We start from the raw sequence: 19773 nt of genomic DNA, 5'->3' as shown, positions 1-19773 counted from the left end.
GATTATTCCAGGTGCTGGTGACATGGTCCACTCTAAATACTAACATGTGCTTTTTTATTATGTAGTGCCTGAAAGTTCAGTTAGACATGGGATGGCAACCTGGTTTCACCCTAATGCCATAAAAATATATATGTTCATAGGTTTCTCAGTTCCTCCGTAGCAGATCCAGGACTCACGGGAGAGAGATATTCCACACCTGGCTTGGGATGAACTGCAAGAGGTGACCAGGGTGAGGGAAGTCTGGGCTATCCCTGTGACCTGAACCCAGATTATAGATGGATGAGACAATAAAGTTTATCTTATCTTGAAAAAAGGAGGTCAAACTTAAAGAAAGCTCTCTATATCATAGCTTGAGTGTGAAGAATGAGGCAATCCTAGAATGAATAAGTTATTTATTTCTATAAATAGATTAAAGACCATTTTTACAATTGACACAAAATTATGAACTTACAAACAGCCTTTGCTTGGGCCAAATCTGATACAGAACCTTCATGAGAACTTCATAGAGGTTGGTGTAACAAAGGTAAATGTGGGCCTGCACCTCAGCAGTGTAAACGTAACATGACTTCCATGCCCACACAGTAAAAAAAAAAAGTATACACAACATCAGATTTACATCATTAAAAATTTTCATGAGGATCAGCTAAGACAATTTTTCTGCTCTATTTACAAATGCAACAAGTAAAAACTTCTGGCTTGTTCTTCATATATTTAAAGACCTGTGAACATAAGTGTGACTGCAGGTTTTCAACAAAGTTTCTAATGAAAATGAATTAGAATCTAGCTTTTAATAAACACTGAGTAAAATGAACAAATCAACACTTTAAATGCAGATGCTGGATTTTCTGTAGTCAGAATGTAGTTTGATGTAAATTTCTAAACTCTGGGAGTAATAAGGCTATCTTATTTCAATCAGCTTTGTGATACTGAAATCATAAGCTAATTCAAAAGCACAAACACTCAATATTAGCTGCATCGAGTGTTTGACATCACTCTTGTTCAAAGTGTGGCGTGATCTAACATGTTCATTTGCAAATTTACTATAAAATTTGTCAAGAATTTTTAGACTTGCACTTGGCTAACTCTTTTTTATAATCTGGTATTTTTTAATGAAGCACTTTATTAAGTTTATCTTAAAAGATGCTAAAATATTCAAATAGTACTTTAATTATTTGGAAAAATATCAGATCTATCAATACATTATACTTTTCAAGCAGCATTGTGATAAAAAATAACAGACATGGAACAGTTTGGCACAAGCCCAGCTTGTACATTTATAAAGACGCGCTCTCTTGTAAGGTATATGTTGCATAGCTAAGGCAGTTTTTAGTGGTACGAGCATACGACTGTCAGACTTTAAAAATTTATAAGTGATCATACTTTTTTTTAGTAAGAAAACTGCAGTATCTTAGTTATCAAAAACTGACAAATGGTGATAGAATATAAATATCTGTTCTCTATTTGTGAAAATACTATATTATTGTGTATTGTCGTTGTGGTCGAAGTAGAAGAGACGTCTCTAAAATACTGATTGGTAAAATGTTCAGTCAAAAAACCTCGGATATTACACCAAACACATGTCAGTCAATGAAAATACCAATATGTTACACATGTGAGCAGATATTATCGCACATTGTACAGTCGCGTATCACAGAGTGGTGATTTCTACCTTTTCTGCCAGAAGCTGCTGTTCCCTGTCTTAGCAGGTTCACTCAGGAGTCTCTCTCTTCTCTCTGTGTTTGGCGGCCGACCCGGCGGCAGCAGGATGTAGTGCGTCCCGCTGGCCTTTCTGCCATCCTTCAAAATCGGAACAATGCAGGGAGAAAACTGGGTTGCAGGTGGCTCACCTGTCATCTGTCTCAGTAACGCCTTACTAACATATTTGGGGTTAGCAGCAAAACTCTGAGTGGCAGGCATCACTCCATTGATATAAATTGGAAGACTTTTAGGGCTTGGGGTGCGTGGTGGACAGGGTGGGACTAAAGGCATCCTAGGAGGGATTTTGGGAGGTTTGTCTTCATCGGTCCCAGTCTTTGATTTTGGTGGGATGGGAATACGAGGAGGGATTTGTGGCCTGTCGGTGGACCATGATGAGGTGCTGCCTTGTGGTTGGGTGGAAGGACCCGAACCAGAAAACTGGATTCTAGGTAAGAGGTGCTGGTCTGGCCGTTTGGCTCCAAAGGTATCCTCAGCTTCTGACACCACAGGCTGGTTTTCATCTCTCTGGTGACCAAGGCACCAAATGTTGGCTGCAAACCTGCCCCCTCCAAATGTTGGCCGGTCCTCTCTGCTTGGCCAAGAGAAAGCCATGGATCCAATGCCAGCATCTCCAGCCCTCAATGAACTCTCTTGGTAGGCATAATTTACTTGGCCAAAGTCTTTGCTGCTGTTCCTGCAGATGGGCTTAGGGCAGCTTTTGGGCAAAAGGGGCCGTCTGTCACTGGTAAAGAACTCAACCTCACTATCAGCTGCTTCATCTGACATAAGCTCCTCGGGGTCTGGCAGAGGTGGCAAGGGTTTGGCCTCCCTCTGATCAACCCCGAACACTGCCTGTCTCTGGGAAGAAGGGACCACCTGGTCTCCCTCAATGGGCAGCAGCATGTTGTCTGATGCTAGGCGGTAGGAATCAGAGAAAAATGGAGGCTGGGAGAGAGAAGGGTTAGCTGGGGAGAGAAAAAAGGGCAAAAAAAAGGAAATGTGTTAAAACAGCTGTCACAAAATGCTACGTTTGCTTTTATACTGAGAAAGCAAATTGTTATGTAAGGCTTAGCTATCGCTGTTGTCTCCTCCAGCACAGAAACAACTCTCAGAGGAAGAAACATGGAAAACAACTTGCTGCCCAACCGCCTTATAAAAACGTACTTTACTGAAGATACCGTACAGGAAACGGGAGTAAAAACATCCTGAAAACACCAGCTTAACCTATCGCCTTCTTCGTCAAACATCAGCCACAACACCCTGATTAACACGGGAATCGTCATTATCTGCAGGGCAGGCCATAATCTTAACTGAGCTTCCCATAACCTTCTTTGTGGAAACAACCGACGTGCCCCAGACTGCAGGAACAGCTGGTGACTGGGGAGCGATAGCTTCCCCTCCTCCTACACCCCGATCTCTTTCCTCTGGTACACAGCTTAGTACTGTGATGGCAAACTCACTTGCATCCTGTCTACATACTGTTCTACTAGACAAATGAGGTTTAAAGGGTTTTTTTCTCTAATAAAAAAATGCATAACTTCACCTAATTTAACAAACAAAACTCTTCACACCCTTTAGTATTTCAAATAATTTAAAAAAAAAAATGCCTGAATTTCTACAATTTATAGTAATAGCAGATAAATACTGATACTGTTCCTGATACATATGAATTCAAAGCAGTGGAGCTATGATAAAGTTCATGCATCCAAACTAAATCACTTTTCTTCCTACATGTAACACTAATATCTGAAAAAGACTCACAATTAAACTCGTTGGCCATTTGCTGTTGCTGCTGAAGCTCCTTCAGGGTTTGCTCTGTGTCAGCACTCAGGCCAAAGCCCACTCTGCAAAGCAGGACAGGTTGAGAAATCCATACAGAGGTGTGCATGATGGTAAATCATTCCAAATCAGTCAATATAAGACGAGCCTTACAAATGCATTAACAGGACGTTATGTTCAGTTTTCCTTTTTCTATTTACATTATGAAACAGTAACAAGTTACTGGATTTCTTTCCTGAGCCAGACTCTATGTGTCTACTCTTTATTTTTTCAGACACTGTTATTTAGTTTCATATTATCTTGCTATATACATATATTATAATCCTGCATGGCTACATGTAGTTGCTCATGCTAACATTTATCCCTTTTTTAATATTTTTCTTTTTTTCCGCTCAGAATTACATGCTCAACATTTTGCAAAGCTGCCAACAAATTCACAGATAATAATAGTAACAGATTAATTACATTTTTTAAATTAGTATTAGGACTTGTGTAGTGTTATTTGTACCTGTTCAGGTCATGCTGTCTCCACAAATTATTCTGACTCCTGGCCATGTTGTGGAAGAGATCGTGTTCTTATAAGAAGCTCTGTTTGATATCGATCTGAAGCTCCAACACAAGTCAGCTCCGTCAAACCCATCACAGCCTCATTGTAGCCAGTGGTAAGCTGTTGAAGAAACACTGACATTAGAGTGCAAGGGGATTCATCTGGCTATCTTTTACATTCACATCTGGCTTTTGCATTACATCACATCATTCAGGTCACACCTTTGCTGGTGTGAAATGCCCATAAGCAGGGTACAGCTGGATCTCATCACCATCCATCACATTCAGCTGCATGTTCTTATCTTACCAGGCAAGGCAAAAGGCAGCAAACAATACAAGATAACTGCACATACACAAGCATACAGCATATGGACTACTTCATGAAAATTGTATATTCATGCATATATACACTGAATGAGTAACATATAACAAAGTTCAGAGGATGTAACATTTCGTGACATTCTTTATGTTTACTATGTAGATTTGCAGAATTGTGAAAAAAAATTCATATCATTCACATTTCAGTGTAGTAAAAGTGTCATTACACAACTATATCCAATAGCTTTTTTCTTATTCTCAAAAAGGTTATGAAAGCAGTGCAAAAGAAAGGTTTACATTTTGAACATATGCCACTTTTCACTAGACGCAGTAAACAAACGACTTGCGATACCCCGCATGTTTTAGGTGAGCCTCGAGGAAACAAGAGTAACAACAAAAGCCAAGAAAATTGCTTCAGCCTGCTCTCTCAGCCACCATATGTATCCAGTTTAAAGCTATTTGTCTGATGAGCAGGGTATTACACAACCTCTGGGTCAGATGTGGGAGGGCGACAGTACTCCTGCACCCTCCTTCGTCTCTGTGCAACGCTCCAGTATCTGCCCTCACAAAAGGGGCTTATTGTCCAGAATTCCTGTGATGCTGAATGACAAACTCCACCGCTGAGACGGCCCCAAAGCACCGCGATTATGGACGCACTTGAAGGAAAATTCAGTTTGAGTCTGACAGGGTCACAAGCCCTAATCTTGTTAGGCTACTGGCTGAGAACAAAGTGCATTTAAAAAGCTGACTAGGAAATGCCTTACTGTTAAAATATTTTAAGGGGTTAAGGTGAGAGAGAATTTTGTGCAGACAGGCGAAGCAATGAAATAAGTACAAAGACTGTACGTGACATCCATGTTGATGATTAAGATTCTCAACTAGCACATATCTATAAAGATGATGACTGTTTCTCCTGATATGATGCACAGCAACTGATATCATTCCAGGGCGGTGGACACTTGTATTAGGGCGAAGGTGAAGGTCATCCTGTTTTGTTTTTTTTATATGATAGATGATGATGTCAACCTTGCTGTTGAGGTTTTGGCTTATGTTCAGATGTGCAGCTCAGGTTAAGCAGACCATCAGACAACTGAGGTAGTTTCATACTGAGTGATGCCCCTGACGCAGCAAAGCACCCAGCAGCGTTGACTTAATGACATACCTCTAAATCTTTGTTCTCCCCATGAATTGTGCCCTGTACTTTACATATTTGTGCTTCTTCTAGCATTGAAAGCAACATTTAGAATTAAAATACAATAAAGCGGACACATATTGTGCTTATGTAATGAAATAAAAAGACCCATTTCACATTAAAATGAAAGCACCACACTGCCTGGAGGGCAATCCAAGGTCTCCATTCTACTATCACTGCAATCTTTTGCTTCAAAGACCTGCTTTGTTTCCTGTCCATTATAACTCCACCGCCGAAGTGGGAAGCAAACAATGCAGAGCATGCAAAGGAAACTAAACTACAAACAAAACAGTGACTCAAGCGTGGATTTGAATATTAATGCTATCCTTAAAACAACCAACTGTGGCGTCATTTCCACCCGTGAGCCTCGGAGATGGAAGACACAGACTAATTATGAATTCTACCGGCAATTACTCAGTGTCCATGAATGGAGCCACTCTCGGGTATGAATGGGTCTTTGTGCCACTTTGGTGCACAGCGAAGCAAGCCTGAAAATACAAGTAAACTCTCCCATGAGGTTAGGACTAGAGATACGCCATGGAGACAAACTGCCACGGCCAAGGTATGAGTCTGTGCCACAAAAAGTCCCCTGCGGGGGGGACTGCGTGTGTTGGCACAGTTGGAAGGACAAGCCAGAGGCTGAAGAAAACAGTTTGTTTAGTACATGCAGGGTCCTTGGTGTGTTGTCCTTGGCAGTCCCCACCTCAACTTTTTTTTCAGGCAATAGACCATTCAGTGACCGGGCCTTCTTTACACACGAGTCGATTATCCTGGTGGCGTGAAGTTTGCACCTTAAACACACACACGTACACACTAATTAAGTCTGCTAAGCTGTGGGACTAACTGCAACAATGCAGGCCACAAAACTACACAATAAAGCATTTGATTCACTGAGAGAAACAGTTTTAACAACAAGATCCGCAGCCCAAATACAAGTTTATTCACCAAACTAATCTAGGTTCAATGCGTGACTGCGGATTTCCCAAAAAAATTTACATTGCACTAACAAACCAGACCTTTAGGTTTATCTGCACGTACTGAAGTACTTTTAAAAGTACATGTACTGTACGTTTTAAAGGGTCACTAGGCAAAGCCCATGCTGTAAATGTGATAGTTTAATGCAGTTCATTAGATCCTGACATTTCCACAGTTTAACTTCATTCACCTGGGGAATAAAAGAGGCATATGAAAAAATGTTTGTGATGATATTTAACAGAAAAAATGCAGTTTTAGTACTTGCTTTTTACTTACAAAAAATATTTAAAAAAATCAAATAAACGTGTTAAAAATGCTTTTGTTGTTGTTGTTACATATCTAATATTGTTACATAATAATTGTTACATAAAGAGGGTAGGTAGACTTTATAGTCTACTTGAATGTCTGAAATGTTGTGCCTCTAGTACACTAAAGTCTAGATAGTGTGCAGAAAATCAAGATTTTCACATTTTTATAGCTTAAAAAGTAGCACAGCTCCACCTGGTCATGCGTCACATCGGCATGCAGTGCATTTTCACATCATATGTAACTATTAAACTAAATATTTATAGTTTATTTTATTATTATAATTTATTTTCGAAACCCTATTGTCACTTCATGTTATTGGTCTTTATCGCAAAATATTCTTGATAACACAGCCCACCTTATGTTTAACTCTGGGTCATGCGCTTTTTACTGTAAATTATTTTACATCATATTACTGAAGTCACGGTAATTTTTACACTTTTTGAATGATAGTTGTAAACCAATTTTGACTCCCTCATTTTATTTTATTTTTTTGTGCTTTAAATTATACGAAAACTTCAGACAGACATAGGATTAGTGGTTTACTCTTTATCGCCTACTAGTGGGTTAAAATGGAAGTGCCAAGCAGTCCAAGACCTATCCCACCTCGACGTGACTTCCCTCGGCGGACGAGAGTGAAATCCCTCAGTGGGTCAGAAGTACAATGCGTTCCACTAGATAAATAACTTCCTCTAGCTGGTCTACTCACACAAATGTCCAGCTTACAAAACGCTGTCCACACACATCTGAACTATACAGGCTCTACTCAGAGAACAGACTAGAGTGATTTCTGACCGGCTCTTTTTCTTTTTTTCGTGACGTCCCAGTGTAGAAAACACTCGTATACACTTAGTAACAGAGTAACATTCACATCACATACAACACAGCTCCTGACCGTCCCGTGGTAAAGGCAAAGGCAACAAAAAAGAGCCAATATTCATCAAACAACTTTTATGAGAACGTGATGAGCCTCACCATGAAAATGCTGCTTATCCGTCACGTACAGCTGGTTTCGCTCGATCGCCCTCAGTCCCAAGCGAGAAATGACACTCGTGAAGCTAAAATCCAGTCTGTCAGTCAACCCTGACCCATGTGCATCGACCCTCCTCTGTCAACAACACTGGGAGGTGAAACTCATTCTGTCAGAGTGACGCGGGTTTCCACATCTACTTATAAAAGAACTCAACACCCAGAACACGTTACTGTAACTCCACCCATGACTGCCTTAAAGGGGAAAAAAATGCCTGTAATTTTTTTTACATCACTCTACTAGGAAATGAAGTGAATACAAAAAAACCCTTAAAAAATTTTTTTTTAATTTAATTAAATGTTTTTTTTTCTAGTATGTAGTTAGAACCCAATTCTGTCCAACATAGTTTTGACTCTACTACATGTAACTGATAATCTGTAATTACTTTTCAGATTACATTTTTACATACACATGATAATGTTATAAAATATGATGATTTGTTGTCAGTTAAACTATACAAATCATCCCCCTTTGACCAGGAATAACACTGAAATGGTACTTGCGCATTATGATATCAGCAGTAATTCACGTTTCGCTTACGTTTCATCTCTATACTCCTCTGTACGCTTTTACTTACTTTCCTGAACTCTTCGGTCAACCGCAGTGTGAATTTGACAAGATGTTGTTAACCTGTCTGCGCAACTTTCAGGTTTCAGGACACCATTCATAAAATCTATTTCCTTACTGTCAGTGGAACTGAAACGCTGTAGATCTTAAGGATCTATGCTTAAATCTACGGAGCATTTCCCCTCCTATTTTATTACATCGTTTACCCTACACTAAGTATGCCTCAGCAGGTCAAAAAATGTCCTTTTTTTTATTTATTCCCTGTAATGCGTGCACAGGAAATTGCATTTCAAGTAATTGTGGCCTGACTTGTGTGGGAGTCAGAAAGTGTGTGGGTGGATATTGGCGTGTGTACAACATAAGACTGATAAAGAGTTACAAGCACTAGATTGGCAGACCAGACATGAAGGATGAGGACTTGTTTTGAAGCCTGCATGTCACAAAAGAGTCGACTGTGTGTGTGTTTGTCCTGTGTTTGTCCTCACCCACGCTGAGAGAGGCAGAAGGACAATATGAGAGGCCATTTACCAGAAAATAACAGGGAAGTGAGTGCAAGCTATTCCTGTTTTGACCACAGGGTCCAGACCACACTGGGCTTGCAGTCTTCCCCCAGACTGCCATCTGATCCTTTTACTGCAGTAACAACACAAATAAATCTTTAGGCAAAATGACCCATTAAATATTGTACACTGTATAACCAAGTCGTAAAATTGTAAGCCAAGTGACCCTGTAACCTTTCTTTCTTCCCTTGGTGCACATTGTTCAGTAGTTCCTCTGCTTGTACTACTCCAATAAAGCCCAAATACAGTCATATGCGGATTAAGGAGTGCCTTATACCTATATACTGACTGTAAATCACAAACCCATAAAATAAATACGCCACATGTAATGTGCTTAGATTGCTGCAATCATCAACCGTCCCTCTCCCACTAATGTTGACTTGTTTGCTTAAAGGAATACTCATAGTTTCAACAAATAAGCTGTTATGTATCAACTTTACGTTGTGCAATGTGAAATTTCAAAGTGACACAGAGAAGTACAGTCACACCACTGTCATTCTGCTATAAACCAAGTTCAAGTTTTGTGTTACGGTGAAGACTGTAAGACTAACAATACCAAACTATATAGAAATTAAAAATACCACCTGCTGTCCCTTCAAAATTCTTTGTCTAATCATTTTTTAATAAATTCCATAAAGATGGCCGTGCAAAATTCAAAGATTTTGCCACTTTTACCAGCAGCTCTGCTCTTGCTTTGCAGTCCTCTGTGGGCGCTTGTGGTGACCCAGGATGCTCAGGGCTGTGGGGGTTTTTGTCGGGGTGGGCCAGTCTCCCACAGGGGAGGTCAAGTCATTTCCTGCTCTGAGAGACCTCCGTCCCTCACAGATGTCAGTGCAGTCAGAAGCCCACCTTCCACATCTGCAGCACTCCATCTCCCAAACCCCCACACCCTTATCAAAAAAGATAAAGTAGACTGCTTATTTTTAATGTTGCATACATACATATATGTCAAAGTTTGAGAGCTGGCCGGACTCAAATGCAGACTGGCAAAAAATTAGCAGGACTACCAGGAGGACTATGATACACATATCTGTGTGTATATGTATAAAAATCAATTGTTCTGTGGGAAAGAACAGGATTAATACAAGAATCAGTAAAAATTACAAGATCATAATAAATCTCATCAAGACTTATGGCTATATTAAACTGATCTATCAGTTCCCCATCTATCCAAGAATAGAAAACTAAAATGATGAGTGTGTGTGCAGCACAGCGCTTAACAGTGTCTCAAGTTGGAAAAGGAAATGAGGTAGGTAGGTGTTAACATATGTTTTCTATGGTAAATACACTTGTGTAGGTTGATGTGCTGACACGGTGACACAGGGAATTCTCTTATAGAGGAACCAGCTGTGTACAAACATGTAATAGCAATTAGAGCGCCGCTACAGGGCTGCTGTTTTCAAAGTCGCAGTTGACGTGTCTTGTGTTTAGGTTTCGCATTCCTTGTTCCAGCGAATCTGTGTTAGAGGTTGTGATAACTACAGGCGCATATGGCGGCCATATTTATGAGCCGTATGCTTTAAATATGTGATTGCATAAAACAATGTCCACTTGCTGCTGCCACATGTGTAAGAGGTTAAAAATCAAGATTGTTCAGAGATGAGTAAACGATGGGTCACCACAACTGAAAGAGCATCGGCATCCAACTCTGGATTCCAGTTGCAGTAATTGAGAAAAACCAGAAAGATATTCTTATGAAATTCTCAGATCTAGTTCATTCCACCCCTCTTACCACCTACTACTTCCTTCAGCCTGATTTGTAATATTTATGTTTGATGCTTTACTTCAAAGTAGACGGACAGTGATTAAGTCCTGAATGCTGTGCTGCTGTCTGCAAGGCTGCGTGTGATTTGAAACACACACCCCACACCTAATCCTTGTTTCGTTTAATGGCTTTATGGGTAGATCTGACAAGTTGGGAGCTGGGCTCCTCAAATGTCTGTGTGGGCTTACCACCACAGCCTTTGACCGCATTTTAGCTCAGTTATCAAAGGAACAACAGTCATCAGGAGGAAGAGGAAGACAGATGGAAGAATTATGCCTCTGCTACCTTTTAATAATGGATCGATCTGGATGTGCACAAAGACTTCTGTGTAATCTAATCTGATGCTAAAGTGCTTTTTTATAGCAGCTAATAATTTCTGTGAATAAAACCCAGCTACAATGAAGCCTAATGGAGAGAGAAATGTCACACAAACACACATAAATGAACACAGACTTCTTTAAAACACTGAATAAACAAACAATGAAGCAGCATAGCTTTTCCCAGAGTACCAGCAGAGAAAAACAAAGCACAGTAAGCAGGCAAACTGATGGAGGAAGTACACCAAGGGATCAAGGGTTAAAGTGATTTAAACCCTGCAACATCAGATTTCATGGTGACAGTTTCAATGAATGGCAGAGATCTGAGCATGAAAAAAGAGCAATTCTTTGCCTAGGATACTGAACTGGAGGCCTGGCCAGCTTTTCTACCCATTACATCAGGCCTCAGTGTGGGCAGAGGGTCTGCAAACCCAGCAGGAGGACTTCCGCAGCCCTGTGAAGTCCATCTCCAGTTCATTAAGAGCTTCAGTTGAAATAAGAAAAGGGAACAGAAGGCCGGAGGAGGCTCTGTGTAGAATCCAGATAAAAAGAATACAGAGAGTGCCTTGGACTGATCTCTGCACGTTGTTTAACTCATCCGTGGAAGCTTTTCTTGATAAATCACATTTTTGCCGGAGTGGAAAAAAGCATTTGCAGGCATCAATGCAAATTAGCTAACAAGGACATTTTGGGTAAAGAGAGGAGACACGAAGGCGCTGTCAATATTTGAATGTTTGCAGTTTTCGCAACTTGTTCTGAGGTCAAAGTCTTTTTGCACAACTGCGTCATCCCGGGTCATCTTTAGGAGGACGGTGGAAACTAGTCATATTTGGTCAAATTGTTGTTCTGATTATTTAGTGATGTGCGTGTGTGTGTTTGTCCACGTCATGGCTCTATTGAATAGCAAGGCTGAGAAATGATATACGTACACAACCCACAGTTTTCCCCAGAAAGGCATGGTATGCTCTCTTATAGTCTGTCTCTTCCCCAAAAAATAACTTGGAGTCCTGAGGCAATTTTCCTTTTTTTTCCCCCTCCTCCTCACTGTTTCTCTCCTCCCACTCCAGACCTCCTCCTTTTCTTCTCTCACCTTACTTACGCGCACTCCATCATTTCCTGTTGAGTCACAGAGTCAGGCTGCACCATGTTTTACATTTTATTAGTCCCCCCTTTTTTTTAAACTTTCCTCCTCCACTTCCTTGTTCACAAGATGGCTATCGTTTAAAATTGAGGGGAACAAAACACAACGTCGGCCCACAGCAGCCTTCCAAGCAGCATTTTGGAAAAGTCAAAGCAGATGTACAAGTCTCTTCCTGGCAACTGGACTGATTCATACAGTAAATGACTCGGAGGATCAAAGGATTATTAGCTCTGGAGATCATTCACCACCTCACTTGCCACAACATGTCATCAGTATACAGCATTAATGCTAAAAAAAAGAAAAATGTTTCCAGCAGCAATGAAAAACAAAAGATGTAGCCTTAAGAAACGACCTTAAAGCATCAAACTGTCTGTTAATATTGATCACTGAGATGAATTACCTCCTTGGAAATTAAATCCATATTGCGCCTGGGTTTTTGAGTACTTACCCTGGTCATTTGGGAGGAAGTGATGCTGTAGTGAGGTCAGCACTAGTGTTTAACATATTCAGTGCATGCCTGTGTGTTAGGCAGGGTTGAAGGCAGGGCTCTGAGAAACGAAAGGGCTCTGTGGTGGACCGGTTGAGTCATTCAGAAATACAGCTGCTGACTCAGTTTGCAAACTCGTCTCCAGAAGCACGTCGCCAGCCTATGTGGCATTGTGTGTGTATGTGTGTGCGTCCACCCTGTTCCTTTGAGGGACTAATAGCTTGACTACTACATAAGGACAACTCCTCCCAGGTGATCATTGTCACTGTGAAAAAGAGAAGAGGAAAAGGTTATAGTACTAATAGAGGCTTCATTCTTAAAAAACTACGATTGTACTCCTTTGTTCACAAACTGCTCAAAGAAAGCAGATTGCATCAAATGGAAAATTAGGCTTTGCTCGAAGGCGTGCCCATCACAGCGCTGCTGTAATCCCGTTCCTGGCACGAGGTCAAAGTTTTTCTGTGATTCAAGCATGTCGTCATCTCTTGAGTTCACACTACACACCCTTCTTACCACACTAGTCTTACAACTGCCATCGACACAACGTGATCCACTGGAAGTATGGACTATGGGACATGCTCCAGGATTAGTCATCTTGGATGTGTTGCAAGACCCAGGACTGGGATGCTGTTGTTGACATTATTATGTTCAGAGGACAATTAAGAACACCTCCCTCCTTAATGGAATGCAATTTCCTGATAACAACTGGAGAGCTAGTTTATCTACTTTTGGATATTATATATATATATCTATATATAAAACTATTATATAAAAGAAGATGAAGCCTTAAACCTGCCTTCTAGAGCTGACACCACTGTTTGCAAATTGACGTCCTGACCTTCCTTCTTACTTGATTTATTACGAGTAACATTTTTTTTAATGAACTCATTGTCTTAGTCACCATGTTGTCCTTTTCTTTAGTAATGTTGTGTTGATTTTGTATATAAGGGTCCAAATTACAACAGATAAAACTGGATATACTTTAAGATGTCCCTAACCTGTTAGGCATTGTGGGCAAAAATGTATGATGCAGAAACAGGCAAGCACTGAGGGAACAAACTAAAACTCTAAAACTGAGACTGAAGTCCAACAAGAACAAGGAATATCTGAAAATGATACACAGATATTTCGAGATTTACAAGAGAAAACATCACATTTTCATGAATATTTCTATGTCTACACAATTTTCTGTTCCTATCCCCTTATTTCAAATTCCATTGTTTACTAGTCAATATTCCAAATTCAACATTATATGATCCATACATTTTTAACTATATACAAGTCTACACTCATATACAATACACACATAAAACAATTTAAGCTCATAAACCAAAACAACAACAAACTACATTTTTAGATAAGCTAAACACCCTATGGTGTTTGTAATTTGCTTCATATGGAATTATGTCTATGTGAGAAATACCTTAATTAATACTTGGGTTTAAGGTTTGGGATACGCTTTGCTTAATCAATAAAAATCAGGACAAAGCTTTAATATAACACAATATGACATCTCAATTACTAAGAGGAACATTTCCTATATTCATACAACTTATTGTTTTAAACAATTGTGTAAATTTTTGTATAGATGTACCTTTCTTAACTTCATCTGTACATCTGTGTGTTCCACACATTAATGCCTGTGACTTTAATTCTATGATATTTAACATGAATCCTTAGTACTGGCTTACTGAACAGAATGATTCCTCTCAGGTCACGAGTATTTGGTCTTATTTGGAACAAGTTCTGAATGTTGTGGGGCAAATATTTAATTGAATTGAATTATTGAATTCTGAATTGAACTGTTTAAAGACTTTTAAAGTCATACAAGAACTCCAGGTGCGTGGCCCGGGTGAGAGGATGGTAGGCCTGCCCCGAGGTGGGTACAGGAGGCAGGGATCCACACAGGGCACACCGAGGTGCTCACACGGACCATGACACCTATTCACAGGGTGTCAGCGGGAGGATAAAGGGCAAATTGGTTACTGTATTTCTTGTTGATCATCACCTTTTTTGTGATTTCTGAGTTTTGGATTATTTTTGTGCACTTTACATTAAGTTTGCTTCCTTTTCTTATTTAATTGAAGTTTCTTTTTCTTTTTCTGCAAATCATTATTTTTGGAGAACAGGTCACACAAGTATGCAGATCCAGCTTTTGCTCCTCAAGTGCCTATGCTAACTGATGAATAATTATTGTGAAATATTAATAATAATGTTAGTTAACTGAGAATGAAGTTTGTTTTTCCTTAAATAATTTTAGTTGAAAGCTGCTTGTAAGATGCAACATAAAATAATAACCAGTAAATCCTGATTACACAGACATTTTTCACATATCAGCGATCACAATTCATTACACTGTAATTATGAAAAGACTCACTGCTGAAGTATACTTTTAATGCGGCTGAAGCAGACCTGAAAAACCTGCAGTGGCAGCGTCACAAAGCCAAGGCAGCCAAGCAGCCATGCATTGAGAAATTCAAAGATATCACCAGCAGAGACGAGTAAGTTTTCTTTTCTTTTCTTTTCTTTTTTTTTTTTTTTACAGAATCAGTCAAAGGTTTGGACACACTCAGTTAAAATGGAGTACTTCTTGGGTGCTGGTTTAGCTCAGTCGGATGAGCAGACGACCATATGCCGCATGGCTGAAAGTGGCTGGCCCGGGTACTAGTCCGACCTGTGGCCCTTTGCTGCATACCTTTCCTGTCAATCATCGGTGTTTCTTTCAAATAAAGCTGTTAAAAGGCTAAAAATATATATTTTAAAAAAGGAGTATTTCTTTATTTTTCAATATTTCCCATATTTTGTAATGAAACACTCAACAAAACAACATCAACCGAGTTCCTCATTGACCTGCAGTAAGCTTCCTGCATTGATTTCATGTTCACTGTGTAAACAGTCAAAGAGTTTCGTGTTGGTTTTTATAATGACTTGTCTCGGATAATGAGAAACTTCCCTGCCCTCGGGTGTGTGCATGCATTTGATTGGTGCTGTACCTGTTTGCCTGCTCTACAGACATTTTACAGAGGCTGGATGATATTTTGACTCCTTACATTAGAATCCTAAATATGATAGAAACAGATTTCACATATTGAGTTAAAAACCTCAAGACCTGGCTCTGGATAAGTGGAAGAAGATGGATGGATGGATGGATGGATGGATGGATGGATGGATGGATGGAGTTAAAAACCTGTTTTTTCATGGAAACATTTAGGTTTTTTTAAAATAATTTTTGTCTCAAATTTAAATGTTGACATCCTTTGTGAATCCTTTACTGCTTTTTACCCCTCAGTCATAAACGGTTGATAGGGTATTGTCGTCACCCCACCGGGCGGGTGGTCAGATGGCCACGTGTTCGGCATGGACATCCAACTTAGTGACATCCAACTTCTCAAGAATGAGAAGATGTAGGATTTTCAAATTAATACCATAGGTACATCTACTAAAAATCTAAGTACAATTTTGATGACCTTGATCTCAAGGTTTAAGATCAGAGGTCAAGTTTTCTTGCAGTGAATCACGAAAGAAGGAAGTCACCAAGGATTTTTAAATTCATAACATAGGTTCATCTACTAAGAGGCTGAACTAGTACTAGCAGCCATCATTATTTTTTCAGTTATGTTTTTCTTTTAAATGCACATTTGAGTCCACTTTTCTCAGTAAAATTGTCCCTCATTGTTAATTTGGTTTTCAGATCCTTGAAGGGGAGAGGAAGTTGGCGGAATTGAGGACTATCAGGGCAACCACACCTGACAAATCTGATAAATTTGATTAGTTATCTGTTGTGCTTGGTATTAGGTCCCCTTGATGGTGGTGTTTTTAAAGACAAACGCAAAGATGCTTTTTAACTTTAGGCTTGCCAGTGCTTAAATAGCCTGATAACCAAGAATGGTGAGTTGAAGGAGAAGCTGTGTGCACTACCAATGGAGAACAAACAGTTTCTACATGTGAAATCTTTGCTGGAAAATGTGAGTTCACTTTTCCAGCAGAGTTATTAAAGGGTCCAACACTGTCTGCCTCCCTTCAATATACTCAGGGTGTCTCTCCGTTATCTGGATTCACTTACCCTAACATCTGCAACTAAAAGAATTGTTCACAAAGCTAGTTAACAACTTGTTGAGTAAATCCAGGGTTTCCCCTGGACGTTTGCATGTAAGGAGTGGCATTGGCAGCATCTGACCAATCACAAACATGAAAGAGTGTAGTGGCAGCAGAGTGGTTGATTTTTCAAAGGAAGATAAAACTATACTACGGGAAAAATATGAAGAGATTAACTCACAATACAGGCGGAAAAATACACAGCTGATGCAGACAAAGCAGTGGCATGAGCGTGTGTGTGAAAGGAAAAGGGCTCTACAGCAGTTTAGTAATAAAAGAGGTGTGTGAATGTCTAAGTGTTTTTAAGGACTTTGGTCATCGAGACTGGAAATATATGGATAGCCAGGAAAGCAAGCTGGCAAAAATGCTATGTAAGTTCGCAGACTTAATATCACTGCTCTGTCTTTAAGGCACAGGGCAATTAGAAGGATTACTATCAAGTATTTCATTAAATCAATCTTTAAGAGACAGTTTTATTTGCTGAGCTGTGTTATGATCTGAAAGAAATTTGTTTGCACCCAACAGGAGGTCAGAGGGATCTTCCAGGAATGTTGACAGTATTTTCCAAAGAACTAAACGGTCAGTGGGCGGTGATTTTATACCTGCTGATCTCTAATCTCAAATATAACCTGCTCGGGAGTTTATTCATGTGGGACAGCCAGTGAAAGATTACCAAAAGGTTAATATCTCGAAACTGTACATTGTTAATTTTATCCAGGAGCTTTAGGAAAACCGAAACATTATTTCTAGCCTGATAATCAAATGTACTGGAGCCTTTAATGTCGGGTAAACCAACTTAGTGTACTTTAAATCACTGTCATTCCTCCTTAAATGCCCCAGTATCAAATTTGGAACAACATTCAGTGCTTGGATTAAAAAAAAAAAAAATCATGAAAGGTTTTAACTCTCCATTGTGCTGTGAATTGATGGCTCCATCTAGTGTGAAGAATCAGGAAAAGCAGAGGATGTTGTTGAACCAGAATGCTAACAACGTGGATCAGTACATCAAAGAGAAGCTCGATCTGGAACAAAAAAATCTCCCATTACTGCAATATTCAGGCTTTCCATACACAAAGGATACTGCACACATCAACGAGAGTATTGTCCGCAGGAAAGGTAGTAGTAATGAGGTTAATCTCATGACTTCAGCAGCTGGACATTTTCAGTGCTACTTGTCTGAATGTACAAAGTTGTGTCATTCTGCTATTCCTGCAAAGGGTGGAACTTCTGTACTTAACTAGCTGCTATACCAAAGCTACCTGTCCTGTTTGATTTCATACCCTTTTCCACTTTGTTATATGTACTTGACTATTAATGTTGTATTATGGTATTTTTCAAATGTTATGGTTCTGAATCACAGGTTATTATATCTATCCTACCGCAGGAATTGATTTCACTGATTTTCAGTCCAATTCTTGTGTTTGGCTTACCTCAGCCTTTTCGCACTGTTTCCCTTCCTTAAAATTGGCTCCTTGAACTTTGAAACAAAGGACATTTATGATAAGGATTTTAGCTAAAATAGACAGGCCTTTGCTAGATTTTTTAAGGATACACTCTACACCAGGGGTGTCAAACTCAATTGCACAGGGGGCCAAAACTCAAGGCACACTTTAGGTCGCAGGCCAAACAAGATAAACATTTATTGAACACACTAAAACAATGTTTTTTAAACATAAATATGAATAAAAACAGACAGGAATATTATTCCAGATTAAATAAACATAAAAAAAAAAAAAAATTTAACTTTAAATATTTTGCTCTTCATAAAAATAGATCCTGTCAAAATTATGCAAGTTAGAAATATGAACATGCTGCCAAAACCCCCAGAAAAAATAAATGAAAGCATACACAAGGTTGGAGCCGCATGTAGACGAGCTGGGGCATTGCTTCAGGAATGGAACTAATAAACTGTGCAGGCCATTCAGTGTCGTACTTTCCCTCGAGTGTATCATTACACTGCAGCTCCATCTGAATCTGCACAGGCGCAGTTCAGCGAAGTCCGCTGACTTGGTTCAACATTACTTAGCAACAGGGAAAGTGAGGCAGGTTGCACTGGTACATTTGTGACAGCTTCACTTGAAATGCCTTCACCGCATCATACATGACATGTCCATGAACTGACAGATTTCCTTGCTGAGCTCAAAAACTCTATTGAGAATTTTTATCCCAACTCAGCCAACGGACCTCTGTATGATGAGGAATGTCGGCAAACTCTGAATCTATTTCCCACATAAAAGACTGAAATTGACGGTGATTTAAACTTTTAGGTCAGATAAAATTTACGGTTTGCGTTACGGTGATCATTACATGCTCCATTTTTAGGACTTTACCACACAGCGTTTCCTGGTGTATGATGCAGTGATATGCTGATAACTCACCGGTACAGTTCTCCTCCTGCATCTTTATTGGCATCCTGCTGACTAGTCCGCTTTTTTCACCGCACAACACCGGCGCGCCATCTGTTGTAATCCAACAAGTTTGTCCCAGGGCAGTTTCATGTCGGTTACACTTTGACATACTTTTTAAAAAATGTCTTTTCCTGTCGTTGTCCTGTGCATCAATTTAATGTTCAATATTTCCACTCCACGGATGAAGATGGCCAGCTGTGCAATTTCCATCATGTCTATACTTTCATCCACAGCAATAAAGTGCATAATTTTGCTTCTTTCACACAACTGTGTTCTTAAATCAGTGGCCATCTCACACCCGATCAGCAATCATATTTCTCCTCAGGCTCACATTTGCCAAAATCTGCGTTTTGTCTGGACACAAGACGTCGCACACCTTCATCATGCAGCTCTTCAGAGTGCCGGGCTGATTTGGCTATCTCCTCTGCTACAATAAAACTTGCTTTCACAACAGCTTCACTTTGTGATTTTGCTCTGATGAAAAAAGTCTGCTGAAATGTCAGATTCTTCTTTAGCTCTTCTACTTTCTGTAGTTTCTGCATTTAGGTTTTTCAGCTTATTCTGACGTTTTGTCTCGTAGTGCCATCTT

At 39.7% G+C, this 19773-nt stretch overlaps 1 protein-coding gene and 1 long non-coding RNA gene across 3 annotated transcripts; one reads left to right on the top strand and one right to left on the bottom strand.

Moving 5' to 3' along the window:
- Window positions 1-375: 375 nt before the first annotated feature.
- errfi1b (ERBB receptor feedback inhibitor 1b) lies at window positions 376-7978 on the bottom strand. 2 transcript variants are annotated; one of them, XM_019349576.2, is made up of 5 exons: window positions 7790-7978; window positions 6237-6324; window positions 3986-4144; window positions 3460-3542; window positions 376-2663 (listed from the first exon to the last, which is right to left on the bottom strand). In XM_019349576.2, the coding sequence occupies exons 3-5, from the start codon at window positions 4030-4032 to the stop codon at window positions 1666-1668; spliced, it is 1128 nt and encodes a 375-aa protein (XP_019205121.1). In that variant the 5' UTR covers window positions 4033-4144; window positions 6237-6324; window positions 7790-7978; the 3' UTR covers window positions 376-1665. The 2 variants fall into 2 exon arrangements, with proteins under 2 accessions (XP_019205121.1, XP_005478363.1); XM_005478306.4 differs by lacking the exon at window positions 6237-6324.
- Window positions 7979-16768: 8790 nt separating this feature from the next.
- Window positions 16769-17821, top strand: LOC112843324 (uncharacterized). Its single transcript, XR_003215612.1, has 3 exons — window positions 16769-17147; window positions 17302-17355; window positions 17717-17821. It is a non-coding gene; the product is annotated as an uncharacterized LOC112843324 (long non-coding RNA).
- The last annotated feature ends 1952 nt before the right edge of the window (window positions 17822-19773 follow it).

This window comes from Oreochromis niloticus, linkage group LG20 (genome assembly GCF_001858045.2).
Source record: "Oreochromis niloticus isolate F11D_XX linkage group LG20, O_niloticus_UMD_NMBU, whole genome shotgun sequence".
In the NCBI taxonomy this organism is placed as follows: Eukaryota; Metazoa; Chordata; class Actinopteri; order Cichliformes; family Cichlidae; genus Oreochromis; species Oreochromis niloticus.
This window is presented reverse-complemented; position numbering and strand designations above follow the sequence as displayed.

Excerpts from the sequence above, each read along its gene's own strand:
- errfi1b (XM_019349576.2), bottom strand. The coding sequence starts at position 4,032 with ATGGCCAGGAGTCAGAATAATTTGTGGAGACAGCATGACCTGAACAG. Across the intron at positions 3,543-3,985 it reads AGACAGCATGACCTGAACAG|AGTGGGCTTTGGCCTGAGTG; the intron begins GTACAAATAACA and ends CCTGCTTTGCAG. Across the intron at positions 2,664-3,459 it reads AATGGCCAACGAGTTTAATT|CTAACCCTTCTCTCTCCCAG; the intron begins GTGAGTCTTTTT and ends TTCTCTCCCCAG.